The sequence below is a fragment of the Salmo salar genome, chromosome ssa02 (genome assembly GCF_905237065.1).
Source record: "Salmo salar chromosome ssa02, Ssal_v3.1, whole genome shotgun sequence".
NCBI lineage: Eukaryota > Metazoa > Chordata > Actinopteri > Salmoniformes > Salmonidae > Salmo > Salmo salar.
In genome coordinates, this window is record NC_059443.1 from 13,388,892 (window position 1) to 13,411,863 (window position 22,972).

The following is a 22,972-nucleotide window of genomic DNA, read 5'->3' on the forward strand; positions in this document are numbered from 1 at the left end:
TTTCTGAGACTGGTAACTAATGAACTTATCTTCTGCAGCAAAGGTAACTCGGTCTTCATTTCCTGTGGCGGTCCTCATGAGCGCCAGTTTCATCATAGCACTTGATGGTTTTTGCGACTGCACTTTAAGAAACTTTCTACGTTCTTGACATTTTACGGATTGACTGACCTTCATGTCTTAAAGTAATGATGGACTGTCATATCTCTTTGCATATTTGAGCTGTTCTTGCCAAGTCTCTCCTTCGAGTCTTCACTATTGAGAGCAGGAACTGCCACTGGGTTTCAAACATCTTTCAGCATCTTCTATTTCTTTTTGACTTTGTCAAATAACCGATCTTACTCTGGTTCCTTTAATCAAAGAACCACAGACTGTGTGGAATTGCTTGAGTGAAATACAATTAAAAAGCCATTAGTGTTTTTTTATTAACTTCCTTTTTGATGAGACAGAGAGAGATGGAGAGAGATTCTGTAACGATACTTAATTGATTTTCATTATTAGCCTGCAGTACACAATTGGTTTACTTTGTTAGTTATATTGTCCTCCCTGGAGCTTCACGACAGTACAGTGCAGCCCTTTTATAGTGAGCAAACATAATTTTTTAAACAACGTTTTACATCATATTTGAAATGGTGTCAAATATGCATGATTGTGAAGCGAAGCAATGCAACGATCAGGCCTACTTTATACTTTATTTTTGTTTTTCTGACTTTCTTACTTGCCAGTCTGCAGGGCATCATCATGTATCAATAATGATCATTTACTGCCACCATGTGGAGATAAGTTAGGGGTACGAGTTATTGAAAACTGATGCAAAATACTTGATAAGCTTTGGTTTTTTAGTAAGTTGAGCAGATCATGTATGTCTTCTGATAACCCGGTAACGCAAATTAATACGCAGGATAATTTTATTTGACAGTGAGAGTGACCACATTATTTGATGTATGGGATGGGGACCAGGCTTTGAGTAGATGCACTTTTCTTGCATTTTCCCTCCATACCGGTAGATGGTGCTATTTATCTGTGTTGACAGGCATCTGCGTCACGAGCTGCCCTTCTTTCAGATTTGTTTACTTCAGCGTCATTTCAATGGCGGAACACTGAAAAAAAGCATTTGAGAGCGGTCAGATTTCGGATATCTTGTTCTAGTTACAAACGAGCGGTGTACTTAAATTTATCATCTTGGCTAGCTAACATAGTAAACGAAGCGTTTTGTCCCAATATTTCTCTTAGTAAACCTTCTGGCTGGGGCATTTCCAACAATTAAAGCACGAGATCCCCGAAATGGCAGATAACAACACAGGTGGGAGAGTGACTAGCTTGCTAGCTAGCTAATATGTGTTAACTAAAGTGGTATGCTAACTATATACGGATAGCTAGCTAGTACAAACACTAGTTTTAATCCACTAGCATTTACATGGGCTTTACATTTAACCAACCACCGGTTTGCTAGCTAATATTAGTAAACGCCAGTGTTGCTAGCTAGCTATCCTTCCAGTGTCCTTGCTCTAGCTGCGTTGGTAGTTAACTAGCTATGAATTGATATTTACTAACTAAACATGCCAATAAACAACTATTTAGTTGGCTAGCTAGTTAGTAGTTACTTGTGTCACGTGTAACCAACATTGGCACACTCGACTAACTATGCACTAGCTAGCAAGTTCCCAAACTTGTCATGTCAACAATCTTGACTAGCGTGTCATGAATGCTAACTGTCAACACACGCCCACCAGAATTTGGACCTAGCTAGCTTACGTTAACTAACTTGTTTTAACATTGTTATGGCTCGGCAGCAAACAGTTGGCATTATTAGCTAGCTAAATGGGCTGTATATTGTTTTTTATTTTTTTTATTCAACCAGAATTAAATGAAGTCAAGCATGATAACACTTCTTCCCCTGGGATTTCAGACCAAGAAAAAGCAATAGCTGCAAATGCTTTGGAGGCGTTTACGGTAACGTCGCATTTATTTACCATCAACAGTTTGCTGCAAATTGTGCAATCCTAGGGAGTTGGCCAACTTGGCTACAACTCCATCTGTCAAACCTATCTGATTTACAATGTTTGTTTACATTTGTTGATTTTAATTTGTTTACTCACAGGCCGGAAACTATGAGGAATCTTTGAAACACCTTGGGAAGCTGCAAGAGTTGAACAAGGAGGACTACAAGATTGCTTTGAATAAAGCAATAGCTGAATTCTACAAGAGCGGCCAAACCACCACATGCACCCTGAAGCAGACTCTTATTGCAATGAAAAACCAGGTGACTATCGTTGAAACTTTTTATCCAGTTCTCTCAATGACACGCCAAATAAATGTTAAACATATTCTAGTATCGTTGATTCCTGTTTTAAATGTCTTGATTCTTCATCAATATATTCACACATGCACACAATAGTTCAGTCATTAAGTTGGCTAATCCTTAACATTCATGCATTTTTTTGTCTATCAAGGTTCACACATCAATGGAGGATATTGATGGTTTGGATGATGTAGAAAACAGTCTGCTCTACTACAATCAAGCTATCATTCACTACCACATGAGACAGTACTCTGAAGCTATTGCTATTGGAGAGAGGCTGTACCAGTTTCTGGAGCCGTTTGGTAGGTTTTGGTGTTTTTATATGGACATTCGTAATTGTCAGAGAACACAAACATTGAAATGTATTGCATGACTACACAGTACGCACATACACTTAGTCACAGCAACTGGCAATGTTCCTGATGAATCGGCCTTTGCAGCCCCACAGTTTAGCATGGCTTGATGGTGTTATTTGTCCTAGAAGAGAAGTTTGCTCTGGCGGTCTGCTTCTTGCTGGTGGATCTGTACCTGCTAACGTACCAGCCAGAGAAGGCCCTCCATCTCCTTGCTGTGCTGGAGAAACTGTCTGTACAGGGAAACAACAAGAACGGCAAAGGGGAGGTACGTGTCCCTCTAAAGAGGGGTGTGCTAGCATGCACCATTCTCGGGTGTCATGTTTCTGACTTTGACCCATGATGTTCTGGATGTTCTGATGTTTGTTACTGTGCTCATGTATGTTGAATGTTATTTTCCACCTCTTAGAGAAATGACTCTTCCTAAGCAGATATGTTATTATTGGTGGCAACTGTAAAGTTGTGAGATATCAGGGTTATTGTGTTGAGAGCAAAGATGTGCTGCTGCATATGTACTTACATTGAGGTTGTCTGTCATGTCCAGGTAATATTTCAGGCACAGTGCAAGTTCTACATTCACAGGGACCCGGTAGTGGAGGCAGCAGACCTCATTCAGGATAATCTCAGGGAGCTTACTGGAGGACAGGTTACTAAAATATACTTCCGGCGCTTACACATTGACACAACATTGACCAACAAACACAGAATTGGATAGATGTGATTTGGTGGTTGTTGGCAAATGTTGGAGCGTTGGTCAATGTTGGGTCAGTGTAAAGGTGCCTTTAGAACCAAACACACCACACTCCTACTTTGGATGTCCACGTCATTTTTGCCTGCCCAAAAAAATATCTTACTGAGGTTATGCAGTTACGCTAGTTACATCTGAGTGCAGGCTATTTTACTAATGGTTTTAAACTTCACTTCCTATGAGATGAGAAGACATTTGAAGTCTATAGTTTCTTAATGCAATGTGGTTATTTTCAAACGTTGGTGTCTATCTTGATATTGCAGAGTGTCAACAGCGCCAACAAAGATGGTCGGAACCAGAAGGCAGAGTTCATTGGCATGATCGAAGCGGCAAAATCCAAAATGCACCAGGTACGTTTAACACCAATCCTTTTCCTGAGATGGCGGAAATGAAGACGGGAAAGCAGCTTTTGTATTGCTGCTTTTGTTTCACACTTCTTGTTCTTCTCGTTCACAGTACAAAGTGCGAGCGTACATTCAGATGAAGTCATCAAAGGCATGCAAAAGGGAGATCAAGTCTGTGATGAACACAGCAGGGAATGTGAGTCATGATGTTTGCGTTGCTAAACCCATGACTAAACTAGCCTGGTTCCAGGTCTGTTTGTGCTGTCTTACCAACTCCTATGGTCAATGGCGTGACAATGACCATAGGAGTTGGTAAGACGGCACGAAGCGATCTAGAACCAGGTTATTAAACTGCCTTACTAAACCTGCTCTTTCCCAAACATCCACTTCCTACCTTTCCCTGCTTCAGTCGAATGCACTGATTGTAAGTCATTTTGGATGAGAGCATCTGCTAAATGACTAGAATGTCAATGTTTCCATGCCAACCTGTTTTTCCTTCATCTCCCACTAGTCTGCTTCCTCACTCTTCCTCAAGAGTAACTTTGAGTACCTGAGAGGAAACTACCGCAAAGCAGTGAAGCTCTTAAACAGCTCCAACATCGCAGAGCACCCTGGGGCCATCAAAACAGGTACGTTTAGACCCTATGTAAAAGTATATATCCAATTCAGGACTATGGATCAGGTTGGCTAGATGGTGAAAAGGGTTTCAGACTGTCCTGCCAGCGACAGAGCACAATTGAATATTACCTATATCAGGTATTCCCAAACCAGGGTACACGCAATGCCGTCGGGGGTACGCCAAATAAAAATGTGATTCACATTTAAAAAAAATGTAAACGGTACTTTTATTTTTTTTCCAATGGGTCTATACATTTGGGTGAGGGTCTTTTTCTCGTCTGAGTAGCCTCGTTTCAATAACAGAAATAAAATGAAACCATCTAGTGTTCAGCGAAATAACAACACAATGTCTAATACAGGTAGCCTAGTCAAATAATTAACATCCAATCACATTAACCGTTACTCTCTCGTGGGAAACCTCCACTCTTCCGCAGACATTTGGAAACGAAACATGACAATTTCAAAAATAAGCCACAGGAGTTTTTTGAGCGAGAATAAAGACTACTTTTGAGTAGTAAGACATGTATAAAAGCAACAGATACCATTAATAAGAAGGGGCTAGAAGAGTATTATATGGTGAGCTACTGAGTGGCTAGGACAGGCAAGCCCCATACTATTGTGGAGGACTTAATTCTTCCTGCTGCCGCGGATATGGCTGGGACAATGCTGGGGGAAAAGGCCCCTAAAACTATACAGACATTATCTTCATCAAACAACACTGTTTCACAGCACATCAGTGACATGGCAGGAGATGTTTTGAAACAATTACTGCTTCTTATACAAGCTAGTGAATTATATGTGTTACAGCTGGATGAGTCAACAGATGTAGGGCCTGGCACAGCTCCTAGTATATGTCCGTTACGTTTATGGGGGGTCAATTAAGGAAGACATCCTCTTCTGGAAACCAGGACAACATGAGAGGATATTTTTAAAGTACTGGACAGCTTTGTGACATCAAATGGACTTTGGTGGTCAAGATGTGATGGTATCTGTACTGATGGTGCAAAAGCCATGACAGGGAGACATAGTGGAGTGGTAACGCGCGTCCAAGCAGTTGCTCCCGACGCCACTTGTGTACACTGCAGCATCCACCGAGAGGCTCTTGCTGCCAAGGGAATGCCTGACAGCTTGAAAGATGTTTTGGACACTACAGTGAAAATGGTTAACTTTGTTAAAGCAAGGCCCTTGAACTCTCGTGTATTTTCTGCATTATGCAATGATATGGGCAGCGACCATGTAACGTTTTTACAACATACAGAAGTGCGCTGGTTATCAAGGAGAAAAGTATTGACACGTTTTTTTTAATTGAGAGATGAGCTTAAAGTTTTCTTTACTGACATCATTTTTACTTGTCTGACCGCTTGCATGATGACGAGTTCTCACACGACTGGCCTATCTGGGTGATGTTTTTTATCGCCTGAATGATCTGAATCTGCAATGTGTGGGACAACATTGAGGCTATGATTAAGAAGTTGGTGCTCTTCTCTGTCTGCATTAACAAGGACAACACACACAGGTCTTTCCATCATTGTATGATGTTTTTTGTGCAAATGAACTCAAGCTTACGGACAATGTGAAATGTGATATAGCGAAGCACCTGAGTGAGCTGGTTGCGCAATTACACAGGTACTTTCCCAAAACGGATGACACAAACAATTGGCTTCGTTATCCCTTTCATGCCCTGCCTCCAGTCCACTTACCGATATCTGAACAAGAGAGCCTCATCAAAATTACAACAAGCGGTTCTGTGAAAATGTAATTTAATCAGAAGCCACTACCAGATTTCTGGATTGGGCTGCGCTCAGAGTTTCTTGCCTTGGAAAATCATGCTGTTAAGACACTGATGCCCTTTGCAACCACGTACCTATGTGAGAGTGGATTCTCGGCCCTCACTAGCATGAAAACTAAATACAGGCACAGACTGTGTGTGGAAAATGATTTAAGACTGAGACTTTCTCCAATATAACCCATCATTGCTGAGTTATGTGCATCCATTCAAGCACACCCTTCTCATTAACCTGTGGTGAGTTATTCACAATTTTTGATGAACAAATTAAGTTTATATGTAAGAAAGCTAAATAAAGAGCTAAAATATTGATTTATTATGTTATTTGTGCCCTGGTCCTATAAGAGCTCTTTGTCACTTCCCACGAGCTGCGCTGTGATGACAACTCACACTCATTCTTATGTTTAATAAATGTATCATATAACGTTGTGTGTGTGTGTGTGTGTGTGGCAGGCTTACAATGATGGCAAAAAACATTTGAGAGTACGCTGACCCTGGTGCTAGAGGGGGTACACAGCTGGAGGTTGAATGTTTGAAGGGGTACGGGACTATAAAAACTTTGGGAACCACTGCCCTATATGAAAGTTCCACTAAATGTTCTGTCTTGTTTGTTTCTACCATCAGGTGAATGTGTGCGCTGTATGTTCTGGAACAATCTGGGTTGCATACACTTTGCCATGGGGAAACACAACCTAGGCATATTCTACTTCAAAAAGGCCCTGCAGGAGAACGACCACACGTGTGCACAGCTGGGGGACGGCGGGGCGACGGGTAACGGGCAATGTGAGTCAACATAAACTGGGTTTAACACTTTTCAAAGCCGCAGGACAGTTTCTCGGACACAGATTAAGCCTAGTCTTGGACTTAAAAGTATGTTAAATGCAGATTCTCCATCAAAAGTGTATTTTAGTGCAGGACTAGTTTAATCTGTGTCCGGGAAACTGATCCTACATGTTTCTCCCGTCATTGTACGCCTACTAGCTCTGTTGTACGCCGACTAGCTCTGTTGTACGCCGACTAGCTCTGTTGTACCCCGACTAGCTCTGTTGTACCCCGACTAGCTCTGTTGTACCCCGACTAGCTCTGTTGTACCCCGACTAGCTCTGTTGTACGCCGACTAGCTCTGTTGTACGCCGACTAGCTCTGTTGTACGCCGACTAGCTCTGTTGTACGCCGACTAGCTCTGTTGTACGCCGACTAGCTCTGTTGTACCCCGACTAGCTCTGTTGTACCCCGACTAGCTCTGTTGTACGCCCGACTAGCTCTGTTGTACGCCCGACTAGCTCTGTTGTACGCCCGACTAGCTCTGTTGTACGCCGACTAGCTCTGTTGTACGCCGACTAGCTCTGTTGTACGCCGACTAGCTCTGTTGTACGCCGACTAGCTCTGTTGTACCCCGACTAGCTCTGTTGTACCCCGACTAGCTCTGTTGTACGCCGACTAGCTCTGTTGTACGCCGACTAGCTCTGTTGTACCCCGACTAGCTCTGTTGTCTCTCTGTCCTTCCAGCTAAGCAGTTCTCGGGCATCCCCATGTGTGCGCTGCTAGCCAACAAGCGTTATGAGCTGCTGTATAACTGTGGGATCCAGCTGCTGCACATCGGCCGGCCCCTGGCAGCCTTCGACTGTCTGATGGATGCTGTGCAGGTGTACCACTCTAACCCTGGCCTCTGGTTACGGTTGGCTGAGTGCTGCATCGCTGCCAACAAGGGTGTGAGTTGTGATAAAAACACACACACACTCACAAACACACGCTCACTTGTTTTCTTACCGTGAAATAAAACGTATCAACATTCAAATTTTGCATTTTGTTATTTTTCCAGAGCTTAGAACAAGACAACAAGGGTCTTCCGAGTAAAAAAGGTATCGTTCAGGCCATCGTTGGGCAGGGCTACCATCGCAAGATCATCCTGGCGTCACAGTCCACCCAGAACACAATCTACAGGTCAGTTTTCCCTCTCCCTATGGACCAAACCAGTACTGTCCAGGAGATGGCGCTAAAACATTTGTTTACATGGTAGTGATTGCTGAAATTAGAGGGTACTGAGACAACCCAAGATGTTGATCATTGCTATATCTCCATTAACCTCATGGTTTACTCTTTCCTCTCCTAAATGTGGGTGTGTGTAGTGATGGGCAGTCTGCAGCCATTCCGGTGGCCAGTATGGAGTTTGCAGCGATCTGTCTGAGGAACGGCCTGGTCCTCCTCCCTGATCACCAGCAGCAGGAGAACAAGGCAGAGAACGGCCCCAAGACACCCAGCCAGTCAGGCAGCACAGAGAGCGGCTCAGAGAACAGCGACGCCTGCAGGTCAGTGTCTCATCTCACCCTGAGATTGGCTTGTTGCTAAAACATGCCTTGTCAAATCTTCCAAATCTATTTTTGTAGCGCACTGTGGTTATTAAGGTTATAGACTATTAACAAGGATTCAGCTCTCCATGTCCTCTTATAGAAGAACTTTACAGGGAGTATGTTTCTTTCCATTTCCCCGACTTCCTTATCGTTGGTTTGACAGTGGGAAGGGTCAAGAAGGAGACAAGTTCCTTTCTGCAGCACCGTCTTCACCTCTGAGGAAACAGGAGGTTGAAAACCTCAGGTAAGAGAGACCTCTGTACCTTTCTGTCTCCCCTTCCTGTCTCCCCCAGTCAGTTAATAACCCTCTCTCCTCTTCCTGTCTCCCCCAGTCAGTTAATAACCCTCTCTCCCCTTCCTGTCTCCCCCAGTCAGTTAATAACCCTCTCTCCCCTCCCTGTCTCCCCCAGTCAGTTAATAACCCTCTCTCCTCTTCCTGTCTCCCCCAGTCAGTTAATAACCCTCTCTCCCCTTCCTGTCTCCCCCAGTCAGTTAATAACCCTCTCTCCCCTTCCTGTCTCCCCCAGTCAGTTAATAACCCTCTCTCCCCTTCCTGTCTCCCCCAGTCAGTTAATAACCCTCTCTCCCCTTCCTGTCTCCCCCAGTCAGTTAATAACCCTCTCTTCCCTTCCTGTCTCCCCCAGTCAGTTAATAACCCTCTCTTCCCTTCCTGTCTCCCCCAGTCAGTTAATAACCCTCTCTCCCCTTCCTGTCTCCCCCAGTCAGTTAATAACCCTCTCTCCCCTTCCTGTCTCCCCCAGTCAGTTAATAACCCTCTCTCCCCTTCCTGTCTCCCCCAGTCAGTTAATAACCCTCTCTCCCCTTCCTGTCTCCCCCAGTCAGTTAATAACCCTCTCTCCCCTTCCTGTCTCCCCCAGTCAGTTAATAACTCTCTCCCCTTCCTGTCTCCCCCAGTCAGTTAATAACCCTCTCTCCCCTTCCTGTCTCCCCCATTCAGTTAATAACCCTCTCTCCCCTTCCTGTCTCCCCCAGTCTGTTAATAACCCTCTCTCCCCTCCCTGTCTCCCCCAGTCAGTTAATAACCCTCTCTCCCCTTCCTGTCTCCCCCATTCAGTTAATAACCCTCTCTCCCCTTCCTGTCTCCCCCATTCAGTTAATAACCCTCTCTCCCCTTCCTGTCTCCCCCAGTCTGTTAATAACCCTCTCTCCCCATCCTGTCTCCCCCAGTCAGGTAATAACCCTGTCTCCCCCAGTCAGTTAATAACCCTCTCTCCCCTTCCTGTCTCCCCCAGTCAGTTAATAACCCTCTCTCCCCTTCCTGTCTCCCCCAGTCTGTTAATAACCCTTTCTCCCCTTCCTGTCTCCCCCAGTCTGTTAATAACCCTCTCTCCCCTCCCTGTCTCCCCCAGTCAGTTAATAACCCTCTCTCCCCTTCCTGTCTCCCCCAGTCTGTTAATAACCCTCTCTCCCCTTCCTGTCTCCCCCAGTCAGTTAATAACCCTCTCTCCCCCAGTCAGTTAATAACCCTCTCTCCCCTTCCTGTCTCCCCCAGTCAGTTAATAACCCTCTCTCCCCTTCCTGTCTCCCCCAGTCTGTTAATAACCCTCTCTCCCCTTCCTGTCTCCCCCAGTCAGTTAATAACCCTCTCTCCCCTTCCTGTCTCCCCCAGTCTGTTAATAACCCTCTCTCCCCTTCCTGTCTCCCCCAGTCTGTTAATAACCCTCTCTCCCCATCCTGTCTCCCCCAGTCTGTTAATAACCCTCTCTCCCCATCCTGTCTCCCCCAGTCTGTTAATAACCCTCTCTCCCCATCCTGTCTCCCCCAGTCAGTTAATAACCCTGTCTCCCCCAGTCAGTTAATAACCCTGTCTCCCCCAGTCAGTTAATAACCCTCTCTCCCCTTCCTGTCTCCCCCAGTCTGTTAATAACCCTCTCTCCCCTTCCTGTCTCCCCCCAGTCAGTTAATAACCCTCTCTCCCCAGTCAGTTAATAACCCTCTCTCCCCTTCCTGTCTCCCCCAGTCAGTTAATAACCCTCTCTCCCCTTCCTGTCTCCCCCAGTCTGTTAATAACCCTCTCTCCCCTTCCTGTCTCCCCCAGTCAGTTAATAACCCTCTCTCCCCATCCTGTCTCCCCCAGTCTGTTAATAACCCTCTCTCCCCTTCCTGTCTCCCCCAGTCTGTTAATAACCCTCTCTCCCCATCCTGTCTCCCCCAGTCTGTTAATAACCCTCTCTCCCCATCCTGTCTCCCCCAGTCAGTTAATAACCCTCTCTCCCCATCCTGTCTCCCCCAGTCAGTTAATAACCCTGTCTCCCCCAGTCAGTTAATAACCCTCTCTCCCCTCCCTGTCTCCCCCAGTCAGTTAATAACCCTCTCTCCCCTTCCTGTCTCCCCCAGTCTGTTAATAACCCTCTCTCCCCTTCCTGTCTCCCCCAGTCTGTTAATAACCCTCTCTCCCCTCCCTGTCTCCCCCCAGTCAGTTAATAACCCTCTCTCCCCTTCCTGTCTCCCCCAGTCTGTTAATAACCCTCTCTCCCCTTCCTGTCTCCCCCAGTCAGTTAATAACCCTCTCCCCTCCCTGTCTCCCCCAGTCAGTTAATAACCCTCTCTCCCCTCCCTGTCTCCCCCAGTCTGTTAATAACCCTCTCTCCCCTCCCTGTCTCCCCCAGTCAGTTAATAACCCTCTCTCCCCTTCCTGTCTCCCCCATTCAGTTAATAACCCTCTCTCCCCTTCCTGTCTCCCCCAGTCTGTTAATAACCCTCTCTCCCCTTCCTGTCTCCCCCAGTCAGTTAATAACCCTCTCTCCCCTTCCTGTCTCCCCCAGTCAGTTAATAACCATCTCTCCCCTTCCTGTCTCCCCCAGTCTGTTAATAACCCTCTCTCCCCATCCTGTCTCCCCCAGTCAGTTAATAACCCTCTCTCCCCTTCCTGTCTCCCCCAGTCAGTTAATAACCCTCTCTCCCCTTCCTGTCTCCCCCAGTCTGTTAATAACCCTCTCTCCCCATCCTGTCTCCCCCAGTCAGTTAATAACCCTGTCTCCCCCAGTCAGTTAATAACCCTCTCTCCCCTTCCTGTCTCCCCCAGTCAGTTAATAACCCTCTCTCCCCTTCCTGTCTCCCCCAGTCTGTTAATAACCCTTTCTCCCCTTCCTGTCTCCCCCAGTCTGTTAATAACCCTCTCTCCCCTCCCTGTCTCCCCCAGTCAGTTAATAACCCTCTCTCCCCTTCCTGTCTCCCCCAGTCTGTTAATAACCCTCTCTCCCCTTCCTGTCTCCCCCAGTCAGTTAATAACCCTCTCTCCCCCAGTCAGTTAATAACCCTCTCTCCCCTTCCTGTCTCCCCCAGTCAGTTAATAACCCTCTCTCCCCTTCCTGTCTCCCCCAGTCTGTTAATAACCCTCTCTCCCCTTCCTGTCTCCCCCCAGTCAGTTAATAACCCTCTCTCCCCTTCCTGTCTCCCCCAGTCTGTTAATAACCCTCTCTCCCCTTCCTGTCTCCCCCAGTCTGTTAATAACCCTCTCTCCCCATCCTGTCTCCCCCAGTCTGTTAATAACCCTCTCTCCCCATCCTGTCTCCCCCAGTCAGTTAATAACCCTGTCTCCCCCAGTCAGTTAATAACCCTCTCTCCCCTTCCTGTCTCCCCCAGTCAGTTAATAACCCTCTCTCCCCTCCCTGTCTCCCCCAGTCAGTTAATAACCCTCTCTCCCCTTCCTGTCTCCCCCAGTCTGTTAATAACCCTCTCTCCCCTTCCTGTCTCCCCCAGTCTGTTAATAACCCTCTCTCCCCTCCCTGTCTCCCCCAGTCAGTTAATAACCCTCTCTCCCCTTCCTGTCTCCCCCAGTCTGTTAATAACCCTCTCTCCCCTTCCTGTCTCCCCCAGTCAGTTAATAACCCTCTCCCCTCCCTGTCTCCCCCAGTCAGTTAATAACCCTCTCTCCCCTCCCTGTCTCCCCCAGTCTGTTAATAACCCTCTCTCCCCTCCCTGTCTCCCCCAGTCTGTTAATAACCCTCTCTCCCCTTCCTGTCTCCCCCAGTCTGTTAATAACCCTCTCTCCCCTTCCTGTCTCCCCCAGTCAGTTAATAACCCTCTCTCCCCTTCCTGTCTCCCCCAGTCTGTTAATAACCCTCTCTCCCCTTCCTGTCTCCCCCCAGTCTGTTAATAACCCTCTCTCCCCATCCTGTCTCCCCCAGTCTGTTAATAACCCTCTCTCCCCATCCTGTCTCCCCCAGTCAGTTAATAACCCTGTCTCCCCCAGTCAGTTAATAACCCTCTCTCCCCTTCCTGTCTCCCCCAGTCAGTTAATAACCCTCTCTCCCCTCCCTGTCTCCCCCAGTCAGTTAATAACCCTCTCTCCCCTTCCTGTCTCCCCCAGTCTGTTAATAACCCTCTCTCCCCTTCCTGTCTCCCCCAGTCTGTTAATAACCCTCTCTCCCCTCCCTGTCTCCCCCAGTCAGTTAATAACCCTCTCTCCCCTTCCTGTCTCCCCCAGTCAGTTAATAACCCTCTCTCCCCTTCCTGTCTCCCCCAGTCTGTTAATAACCCTCTCTCCCCTTCCTGTCTCCCCCAGTCAGTTAATAACCCTCTCTCCCCTCCCTGTCTCCCCCAGTCAGTTAATAACCCTCTCTCCCCTCCCTGTCTCCCCCAGTCAGTTAATAACCCTCTCTCCCCTTCCTGTCTCCCCCAGTCAGTTAATAACCCTCTCTCCCCTTCCTGTCTCCCCCAGTCTGTTAATAACCCTCTCTCCCCTCCCTGTCTCCCCCAGTCAGTTAATAACCCTCTCTCCCCTTCCTGTCTCCCCCAGTCAGTTAATAACCCTCTCTCCCCTTCCTGTCTCCCCCAGTCAGTTAATAACCCTCTCTCCCCTTCCTGTCTCCCCCAGTCTGTTAATAACCCTCTCTCCCCATCCTGTCTCCCCCAGTCAGTTAATAACCCTCTCTCCCCTTCCTGTCTCCCCCAGTCAGTTAATAACCCTCTCTCCCCTTCCTGTCTCCCCCAGTCAGTTAATAACCCTGTCTCCCCAGTCAGTTAATAACCCTCTCTCCCCTTCCTGTCTCCCCCAGTCTGTTAATAACCCTCTCTCCCCTTCCTGTCTCCCCCAGTCAGTTAATAACCCTCTCTCCCCCAGTCAGTTAATAACCCTCTCTCCCCTTCCTGTCTCCCCCAGTCAGTTAATAACCCTCTCTCCCCTTCCTGTCTCCCCCAGTCTGTTAATAACCCTCTCTCCCCTTCCTGTCTCCCCCAGTCTGTTAATAACCCTCTCTCCCCATCCTGTCTCCCCCAGTCTGTTAATAACCCTCTCTCCCCATCCTGTCTCCCCCAGTCTGTTAATAACCCTCTCTCCCCATCCTGTCTCCCCCAGTCAGTTAATAACCCTGTCTCCCCCAGTCAGTTAATAACCCTCTCTCCCCTCCCTGTCTCCCCCAGTCTGTTAATAACCCTCTCTCCCCTTCCTGTCTCCCCCAGTCTGTTAATAACCCTCTCTCCCCTTCCTGTCTCCCCCAGTCAGTTAATAACCCTCTCTCCCCTTCCTGTCTCCCCCAGTCAGTTAATAACCCTCTCTCCCCTTCCTGTCTCCCCCAGTCTGTTAATAACCCTTTCTCCCCTTCCTGTCTCCCCCAGTCTGTTAATAACCCTCTCTCCCCTCCCTGTCTCCCCCAGTCAGTTAATAACCCTCTCTCCCCTTCCTGTCTCCCCCAGTCTGTTAATAACCCTCTCTCCCCTTCCTGTCTCCCCCAGTCAGTTAATAACCCTCTCTCCCCCAGTCAGTTAATAACCCTCTCTCCCCTTCCTGTCTCCCCCAGTCAGTTAATAACCCTCTCTCCCCTTCCTGTCTCCCCCAGTCTGTTAATAACCCTCTCTCCCCTTCCTGTCTCCCCCAGTCAGTTAATAACCCTCTCCCCTCCCTGTCTCCCCCAGTCAGTTAATAACCCTCTCTCCCCTCCCTGTCTCCCCCAGTCAGTTAATAACCCTCTCTCCCCTTCCTGTCTCCCCCAGTCTGTTAATAACCCTCTCTCCCCTTCCTGTCTCCCCCAGTCAGTTAATAACCCTCTCTCCCCTCCCTGTCTCCCCCAGTCAGTTAATAACCCTCTCTCCCCTCCCTGTCTCCCCAGTCAGTTAATAACCCTCTCTCCCCTTCCTGTCTCCCCCAGTCAGTTAATAACCCTCTCTCCCCTTCCTGTCTCCCCCAGTCTGTTAATAACCCTCTCTCCCCTCCCTGTCTCCCCCCAGTCAGTTAATAACCCTCTCTCCCCTCCCTGTCTCCCCCAGTCAGTTAATAACCCTCTCTCCCCTTCCTGTCTCCCCCAGTCTGTTAATAACCCTCTCTCCCCATCCTGTCTCCCCCAGTCAGTTAATAACCCTCTCTCCCCTTCCTGTCTCCCCCAGTCAGTTAATAACCCTCTCTCCCCTTCCTGTCTCCCCCAGTCAGTTAATAACCCTGTCTCCCCCAGTCAGTTAATAACCCTCTCTCCCCTTCCTGTCTCCCCCAGTCTGTTAATAACCCTCTCTCCCCTTCCTGTCTCCCCCAGTCAGTTAATAACCCTCTCTCCCCCAGTCAGTTAATAACCCTCTCTCCCCTTCCTGTCTCCCCCCAGTCAGTTAATAACCCTCTCTCCCCTTCCTGTCTCCCCCAGTCAGTTAATAACCCTCTCTCCCCTTCCTGTCTCCCCCAGTCTGTTAATAACCCTCTCTCCCCTTCCTGTCTCCCCCAGTCTGTTAATAACCCTCTCTCCCCATCCTGTCTCCCCCAGTCTGTTAATAACCCTCTCTCCCCATCCTGTCTCCCCCAGTCAGTTAATAACCCTGTCTCCCCCAGTCAGTTAATAACCCTCTCTCCCCTTCCTGTCTCCCCCAGTCAGTTAATAACCCTCTCTCCCCTCCCTGTCTCCCCCAGTCAGTTAATAACCCTCTCTCCCCTTCCTGTCTCCCCCAGTCTGTTAATAACCCTCTCTCCCCTTCCTGTCTCCCCCAGTCTGTTAATAACCCTCTCTCCCCTCCCTGTCTCCCCCAGTCAGTTAATAACCCCTCTCCCCTTCCTGTCTCCCCCAGTCTGTTAATAACCCTCTCTCCCCTTCCTGTCTCCCCCAGTCAGTTAATAACCCTCTCCCCTCCCTGTCTCCCCCCAGTCAGTTAATAACCCTCTCTCCCCTCCCTGTCTCCCCCAGTCAGTTAATAACCCTCTCTCCCCTTCCTGTCTCCCCCAGTCTGTTAATAACCCTCTCTCCCCTTCCTGTCTCCCCCAGTCAGTTAATAACCCTCTCTCCCCTCCCTGTCTCCCCCAGTCAGTTAATAACCCTCTCTCCCCTCCCTGTCTCCCCCCAGTCAGTTAATAACCCTCTCTCCCCTTCCTGTCTCCCCCAGTCAGTTAATAACCCTCTCTCCCCTTCCTGTCTCCCCCAGTCTGTTAATAACCCTCTCTCCCCTCCCTGTCTCCCCCAGTCAGTTAATAACCCTCTGTCCCCTTCCTGTCTCCCCCAGTCAGTTAATAACCCTCTCCCCTTCCTGTCTCCCCCAGTCTGTTAATAACCCTCTCTCCCCATCCTGTCTCCCCCAGTCAGTTAATAACCCTCTCTCCCCTTCCTGTCTCCCCCAGTCAGTTAATAACCCTCTCTCCCCTTCCTGTCTCCCCCAGTCAGTTAATAACCCTGTCTCCCCCAGTCAGTTAATAACCCTCTCTCCCCTTCCTGTCTCCCCCAGTCAGTTAATAACCCTCTCTCCCCTTCCTGTCTCCCCCAGTCTGTTAATAACCCTTTCTCCCCTTCCTGTCTCCCCCAGTCTGTTAATAACCCTCTCTCCCTCCCTGTCTCCCCCAGTCAGTTAATAACCCTCTCTCCCCTTCCTGTCTCCCCCAGTCTGTTAATAACCCTCTCTCCCCTTCCTGTCTCCCCCAGTCAGTTAATAACCCTCTCTCCCCCAGTCAGTTAATAACCCTCTCTCCCCTTCCTGTCTCCCCCAGTCAGTTAATAACCCTCTCTCCCCTTCCTGTCTCCCCCAGTCTGTTAATAACCCTCTCTCCCCTTCCTGTCTCCCCCAGTCAGTTAATAACCCTCTCTCCCCTTCCTGTCTCCCCCAGTCTGTTAATAACCCTCTCTCACCTTCCTGTCTCCCCCAGTCTGTTAATAACCCTCTCTCCCCATCCTGTCTCCCCCAGTCTGTTAATAACCCTCTCTCCCCATCCTGTCTCCCCCAGTCAGTTAATAACCCTGTCTCCCCCAGTCAGTTAATAACCCTGTCTCCCCCAGTCAGTTAATAACCCTGTCTCCCCCAGTCAGTTAATAACCCTGTCTCCCCCAGTCAGTTAATAACCCTGTCTCCCCCAGTCAGTTAATAACCCTCTCTCCCCTTCCTGTCTCCCCCAGTCTGTTAATAACCCTCTCTCCCCTTCCTGTCTCCCCCAGTCTGTTAATAACCCTCTCTCCCCTCCCTGTCTCCCCCAGTCAGTTAATAACCCTCTCTCCCCTTCCTGTCTCCCCCCAGTCTGTTAATAACCCTCTCTCCCCTTCCTGTCTCCCCCAGTCAGTTAATAACCCTCTCTCCCCTCCCTGTCTCCCCCAGTCAGTTAATAACCCTCTCTCCCCTCCCTGTCTCCCCCAGTCAGTTAATAACCCTCTCTCCCCTTCCTGTCTCCCCCAGTCAGTTAATAACCCTCTCTCCCCTTCCTGTCTCCCCCAGTCAGTTAATAACCCTCTCTCCCCTTCCTGTCTCCCCCAGTCTGTTAATAACCCTCTCTCCCCTCCCTGTCTCCCCCAGTCAGTTAATAACCCTCTCTCCCCTTCCTGTCTCCCCCAGTCTGTTAATAACCCTCTCTCCCCTTCCTGTCTCCCCCAGTCTGTTAATAACCCTCTCTCCCCTCCCTGTCTCCCCCAGTCAGTTAATAACCCTCTCTCCCCTTCCTGTCTCCCCCAGTCAGTTAATAACCCCCTCTCCCCTTCCTGTCTCCCCCAGTCAGTTAATAACCCCTCTCCCCTTCCTGTCTCCCCCAGTCAGTTAATAACCCTGTCTCCCCCAGTCAGTTAATAACCCTCTCTCCTCTTCCTGTCTCCCCCAGTCAGTTAATAACCCTCTCTCCCCTTCCTGTCTCCCCCAGTCAGTTAATAACCCCCTCTCCCCTTCCTGTCTCCCCCAGTCAGTTAATAACCCCCTCTCCCCTTCCTGTCTCCCCCAGTCAGTTAATAACCCTGTCTCCCCCAGTCAGTTAATAACCCTCTCTCCTCTTCCTGTCTCCCCCAGTCAGTTAATAACCCCCTCTCCCCTTCCTGTCTCCCCCAGTCAGTTAATAACCCTGTCTCCCCCAGTCAGTTAATAACCCCCTCTCCCCTTTCTTCTTTCTTTTTTCCATTCTGTGTTGCCCTGGTCCTCCTGGGTCTCTGTTGCCCTGGTCCTCCTGGGTCTCTGTTGCCCTGGTCCTCCTGGGTCTCTGTTGCCCTGGTCCTCCTGGGTCTCTGTTGCCCTGGTCCTCCTGGGTCTCTGTTGCCCTGGTCCTCCTGGGTCTCTGTTGCCCTGGTCCTCCTGGGTCTCTGTTGCCCTGGTCCTCCTGGGTCTCTGTTGCCCTGGTCCTCCTGGGTCTCTGTTGCCCTGGTCCTCCTGGGTCTCTGTTGCCCTGGTCTTCCTGGGTCTCTGTTCTCTGGACTAATTGGATAAAGCTTGCCCTCCTTCCTTCCACTTTTCATTAGGAGGGGGTAGAGTTGGGGAGGATGTGCTGAATGAAGGGCTGACCCCACAGGGAAAGTTTAGGAGCAGCCCCGTTAACTTCTTGGGTTTATTTCCTGGAATCCCTGAGTGTTCTGTTGCCAACCAGTGAGAGGCCTGGGAGGGACACGACCACTACAGTGCAGACTCTCCCCACCTGCACTTTTCTTTAACTAACACAAATAATTAAATGAATTGTTTAATTAGTATTCATTTCAATATAGAATTAATTTCCCCCACATCTGAATGTTATGCAACCCACTATGTTTCCCAGTGCAGGGTTGGTGTGATCTGTTATGTTGTCCTGTCTGTGCTGACTGGGTTCTCCTATGTGGTGTTGTCTCTCTAGGTGTTCCCTCCTGGCCTGCAGTGCCTACGTGGCCCTGGTGTTAGGAGACAACCTGATGGCCCTGAACCATGCAGAGAAGCTCCTTCACCAGACCAAGCTGTCTGGATCACTCAAGTAAGACCTCTATCCATCCCTCTCTCTCTATCCATCCCTCTCTCTCTATCTCTCTATCTCTTTCCCCACTCAGATAAAGTCTTATACCAGATGGACTTCATTCCTCTATCCCCTTAACCTTTCATCCTCACTCCCCCTTTCCCCTCTCAACACCTCTTTCTGTTTCTTCCTCTTCCCCCTCCTTCCTGCTATCCATGCAGCTCTTGTTATCACTTCATTAACCTCCATATGACTTACCCCCCCTCCCCCAAAGCTTACGGGACTTAACATGACTCACCGTCTGGTAATGGTAATGTGGCCCTAGCAGACCTCTTGACTCTTCAGACTGCTTCATGACTTCATGACCACAGACTTCCCATCAGTCCCTCCACTGCTGTCCTCCTCACCACAGAATGTGGAGGGTTAATTACAGACCATGTCCCTGGGCTGCACTGCTGTCCTCCTCACCACAGAATGTGGAGGGTTAATTACAGACCATGTCCCTGGACTGCACTGCTGTCCTCCACACCACAGAATGTGGAGGGTTAATTACAGACCATGTCCCTGGACTGCACTGCTGTCCTCCTCACCACAGAATGTGGAGGGTTAATTACAGACCATGTCCCTGGACTGCACTGCTGTCCTCCTCACCACATAATGTGGAGGGTTAATTACAGACCATGTCCCTGGACTGCACTGCTGTCCTCCTCACCACAGAATGTGGAGGGTTAATTACAGACCATGTCCCTGGACTGCACTGCTGTCCTCCTCACCACAGAATGTGGAGGGTTAATTACAGACCATGTCCCTGGACTGCACTGCTGTCCTCCTCACCACAGAATGTGGAGGGTTAATGACAGACTAGGGGGGTATCCTGCTGTAATCCTCACCCCAGAATGTGGTGGGTTAATGACAGACTAGGGGGGGTATCCTGCTGTCCTCCTCACCCCAGAATGTGGTGGGTTAATGACAGACTAGGGGGGGTATCCTGGTGTCCTCCTCACCCCAGAATGTGGTGGGTTAATGACAGACTAGGGGGGGTATCCTGCTGTCCTCCTCACCCCAGAATGTGGTGGGTTAATGACAGACTAGGGGGGTATCCTGCTGTCCTCCTCACCCCAGAATGTGGAGGGTTAATGACAGACTAGGGGGGGTATCCTGCTGTCCTCCTCACCCCAGAATGTGGTGGGTTAATGACAGACTAGGGGGGGTATCCTGGTGTCCTCCTCACCCCAGAATGTGGTGGGTTAATGACAGACTAGGGGGGGTATCCTGGTGTCCTCCTCACCCCAGAATGTGGTGGGTTAATGACAGACTAGGGGGGTATCCTGCTGTCCTCCTCACCCCAGAATGTGGCGGGTTAATGTATTTCTTCTAAAAGAAGTTGAAATATAAACTTTTGCTCACCACACCTTGTACATTCATAACCTATGGTGAGATCTGAAAACAGCAGTTGGTGGAGGGCACCCCTCAAACATGAAAGAATTAGAGCTGGTTGCTGCTGAAAAGGGGGCCAAATTGTCAGTAGAAAGGTGCAGCAAGTTCATTGATGGCTACAAGAAGTGTTTGTCTGCAGTTATCTTGGCTAAAGGTTGTGCAAGTGGCACCCCAGAGCTGTAAATCATTTTGTCCATGTCATTTGTCTTTATTTTCTAAATTAAAATTGTAAATTTATCTTGGCTTAAGTTTACAAACCTAAAATTGGTTCTGCAATGTTGAAAATCCAATAACAAAGTATGAAGGGAAAAAAACGTTATGTCAAATTTCTTTGAGAATAGGGGAATTATTTAAGGAAAGTGCAGGGGTGCCAGTATATTTGGTCGCACCTGTACATACTGTAAAACTCAGTATCAAATAGCCACCAGTCCCATTTAATAGCCGGGCAACAGCAGACATTTCAGAAAATGAACTGTTTACCAGATTACCATTCATTGTTTACGAGGTTTAATGTTGGATTTGTGACATAAAAAAATAAATGATAGCAATCATCCGTTTTTATGTTCACATCCACATGAACAAGCCCCAGTACTAGTGAGTCAATGGTGCATCTGATTCTGTCTGACGGTACATCCTCTGTCTCTCTGTTCCAGGTTCCTGGGCCACCTGTATGCTGCAGAGGCCCTCATATCCCTGGACCGGATCTCAGAGGCCATCGGTCACCTCAACCCAGAGAACGTCACTGATGTCTCCATGGGGGTGTTGTCCAGCGAGCAGGACCAAGGTTAGTCCTCACACCCACCTCTCTCGCTCCAATCGATGCACCCCAACCAGTATTCTGCCCTAACTGAAATGACCTATCCATTTAACCACATGATGGTTTGATGTCTGAGTCACATGATGACTGGATCACTGTTTGATAGTGTGTTTGTGTTCACAGGGCCAGATAAAGGGGATCTGGAGCCTGTCGAGTCATGTGAGTGTATACACACACACACACACACACACACCTAACACACTCCCTGCAGTCTCAGTAGAGACTCCCCATCTGTGTGTGAGGTGACATCCAGTGATCATCTGTTGACAGGTTGTGCTGTGTGTTGGTACTGCAGGGAAGCAGACTCCTCTGTTGACAGGGTGTGTTGGTACAGCAGGGAAGCAGACTCCTCTGTTGACAGGGTGTGTTGGTACAGCAGGGAAGCAGACTCCTCTGTTGACAGGGTGTGTTGGTACAACAGGGAAGCAGACTCCTCTGTTGACAGGGTGTTTTGTGTGTTGTGTGTTGGTACAGCAGGGAAGCAGACTCCTCTGTTGACAGGGTGTTTTGTGTGTTGTGTGTTGGTACAGCAGGGAAGCAGACTCCTCTGTGTTACCCCAGCACAGTGAGCTCAGCCCGGGCCATAATGCTGTTCAACCTGGGCAGTGCCTACTGTCTGAGGAGTGAGTACGAGAAGGCCCGCAAGTGCCTGCATCAGGTACGGTTCATACACACACACACGCACACAGCTACAGTACATACTTATCTCTTGAAACCATTCAGATGTGTTATTGTTCCAAACATGACTGTTTAGATGTTTGTGAACCTGTTCCTCTCTCCCAGGCCGCCTCCATGGTGAACACCAAGGAGATTCCTCCTGAAGCCATCTTACTGGCTGTCTACCTGGAGCTGCAGAACGGTGAGTCAGCTACATCTCTCTGGGTTCTCATTCCCACCTGCAAAGTTGTGACGTGGGGCCCTCAGGTTTTCCAATCTGGCACTTATGATAGTTGTCTTTGATAGATTCTTCTTGACTATTGTTTTCTAGCATAGTATGAGGTTGGGGGGGGTTCCAAGGAAGTGTTGGGGCTGATGTCAATCAAACTCTTGACATTCCAGTTCTAGAATTCTCCAGGTAGAATGCCGAAGGCCACAGTCTGGCACAAAGGCAGTGATGACAGATTACTGCTGTCAGTCAACCTCTGTCCTGTGTAGAAAGGTCAGGGGTCAGGACCTTATGACCTTACTAAGAGCTGTGTATGATCTCACTGTTTCCCTCGGCCTCTCTTTTTGATACTCCCCCCCCCCCCCCACCCCCCCTCTCAGGGAACACGCAGCTCGCCCTGCAGATCATCAAACGTAACCAGCTCCTCCCCTCAGTGCTCCAGACGCCCTCTCCAGACACACGAAAGAAGCCCGTTCCCTCCTCCTTCCAGCCTGTCCAACCACCCATCCAGATGCCCTCACCGTTCACAACAGTCCAGCGCAAATGAGCCCTCAACCCTGGGTTCCCCTAACCCTCCTTGCCCCATTGCACACCAACATCAACACGCACCTGTCCACCTCTCATCACTTCACCTCAATGTATTATTTATTTAAGGCAAGCTGACCCCAACTCAGTGCCGGTGTAGGGTGAAGTTGTCCCTAGATGCTGATCTTGGCTCAGCTTTGCATTTCCTCCCACTAATGGTTAAGGTTAACATTGGTGGAGAGGAAGCTGATCCTAGATCTGTACCTAGGGGAAACTGAACCCCTCAGAGCCCAGACGGAGCCCCTCCAGGTCAGGTCCTGGTATGAAATGCAGAGGTCTCCTGTCGGGTGGACGAAGGGTGCGTTCACAGTATGGTCCCGCCTCGGATGCGGCCCAAATTACACCTTATCCCCTATGTAAGTGCACTCTTTTGACCAGAGCCCTATGGGGCCCTAATAAAAGTAGTGCCCTATATAAGGAACTGGGTTCCATTTGGGACGGAGCCTTTATTCAGTGGCTATCACCTGCAGTGTCTTTGGGGCAGATCTGACATGATTTCTCTGTTCTCTGAGAGTTTTAACTTTCCATTTGTGACAGCAACATCCGTTATGATATATACTGACCGACTTTTGCTTGGGGCAAATGAAATACCTGTATAAAAAAATAAATTTTATTTACAGAAATAAGCTGACTTGCATTTTATATTGCTGGTGGGTCT

At 48.8% G+C, this 22,972-nt stretch overlaps 1 protein-coding gene across 8 annotated transcripts; it reads left to right on the plus strand.

Moving 5' to 3' along the window:
- The first annotated feature begins 1,056 nt into the window (after nucleotides 1-1,056).
- Nucleotides 1,057-22,940, plus strand: LOC106575761 (CCR4-NOT transcription complex subunit 10). 8 transcript variants are annotated; one of them, XM_045698040.1, is made up of 20 exons: nucleotides 1,057-1,300; nucleotides 1,907-1,950; nucleotides 2,099-2,260; nucleotides 2,451-2,601; nucleotides 2,781-2,920; nucleotides 3,197-3,298; nucleotides 3,664-3,750; nucleotides 3,857-3,940; nucleotides 4,256-4,373; nucleotides 6,773-6,931; nucleotides 7,658-7,860; nucleotides 7,971-8,092; nucleotides 8,278-8,457; nucleotides 8,663-8,743; nucleotides 18,497-18,610; nucleotides 20,680-20,810; nucleotides 20,967-21,002; nucleotides 21,374-21,501; nucleotides 21,627-21,702; nucleotides 22,110-22,940. In XM_045698040.1, the coding sequence occupies exons 1-20, from the start codon at nucleotides 1,282-1,284 to the stop codon at nucleotides 22,274-22,276; spliced, it is 2,304 nt and encodes a 767-aa protein (XP_045553996.1). In that variant the 5' UTR covers nucleotides 1,057-1,281; the 3' UTR covers nucleotides 22,277-22,940. The 8 variants fall into 8 exon arrangements, with proteins under 8 accessions (XP_045553996.1, XP_045554013.1, XP_045553978.1 ...); XM_045698022.1 differs by having other exon boundaries at nucleotides 1,060-1,300; nucleotides 1,859-1,950; XM_045698031.1 differs by having other exon boundaries at nucleotides 1,060-1,300; nucleotides 1,859-1,950; nucleotides 2,784-2,920.
- Nucleotides 22,941-22,972: the final 32 nt, after the last annotated feature.

What these genes read in the sequence shown, in the direction of transcription:
- LOC106575761 (XM_045698022.1), top strand. An exon ending in TCTGGAGCCTGTCGAGTCAT is followed by an intron (nt 21,003 to 21,373) that starts GTGAGTGTATAC and finishes GTGTTGGTACAG; the next exon opens with CAGGGAAGCAGACTCCTCTG. An exon ending in CCCGCAAGTGCCTGCATCAG is followed by an intron (nt 21,502 to 21,626) that starts GTACGGTTCATA and finishes CCTCTCTCCCAG; the next exon opens with GCCGCCTCCATGGTGAACAC.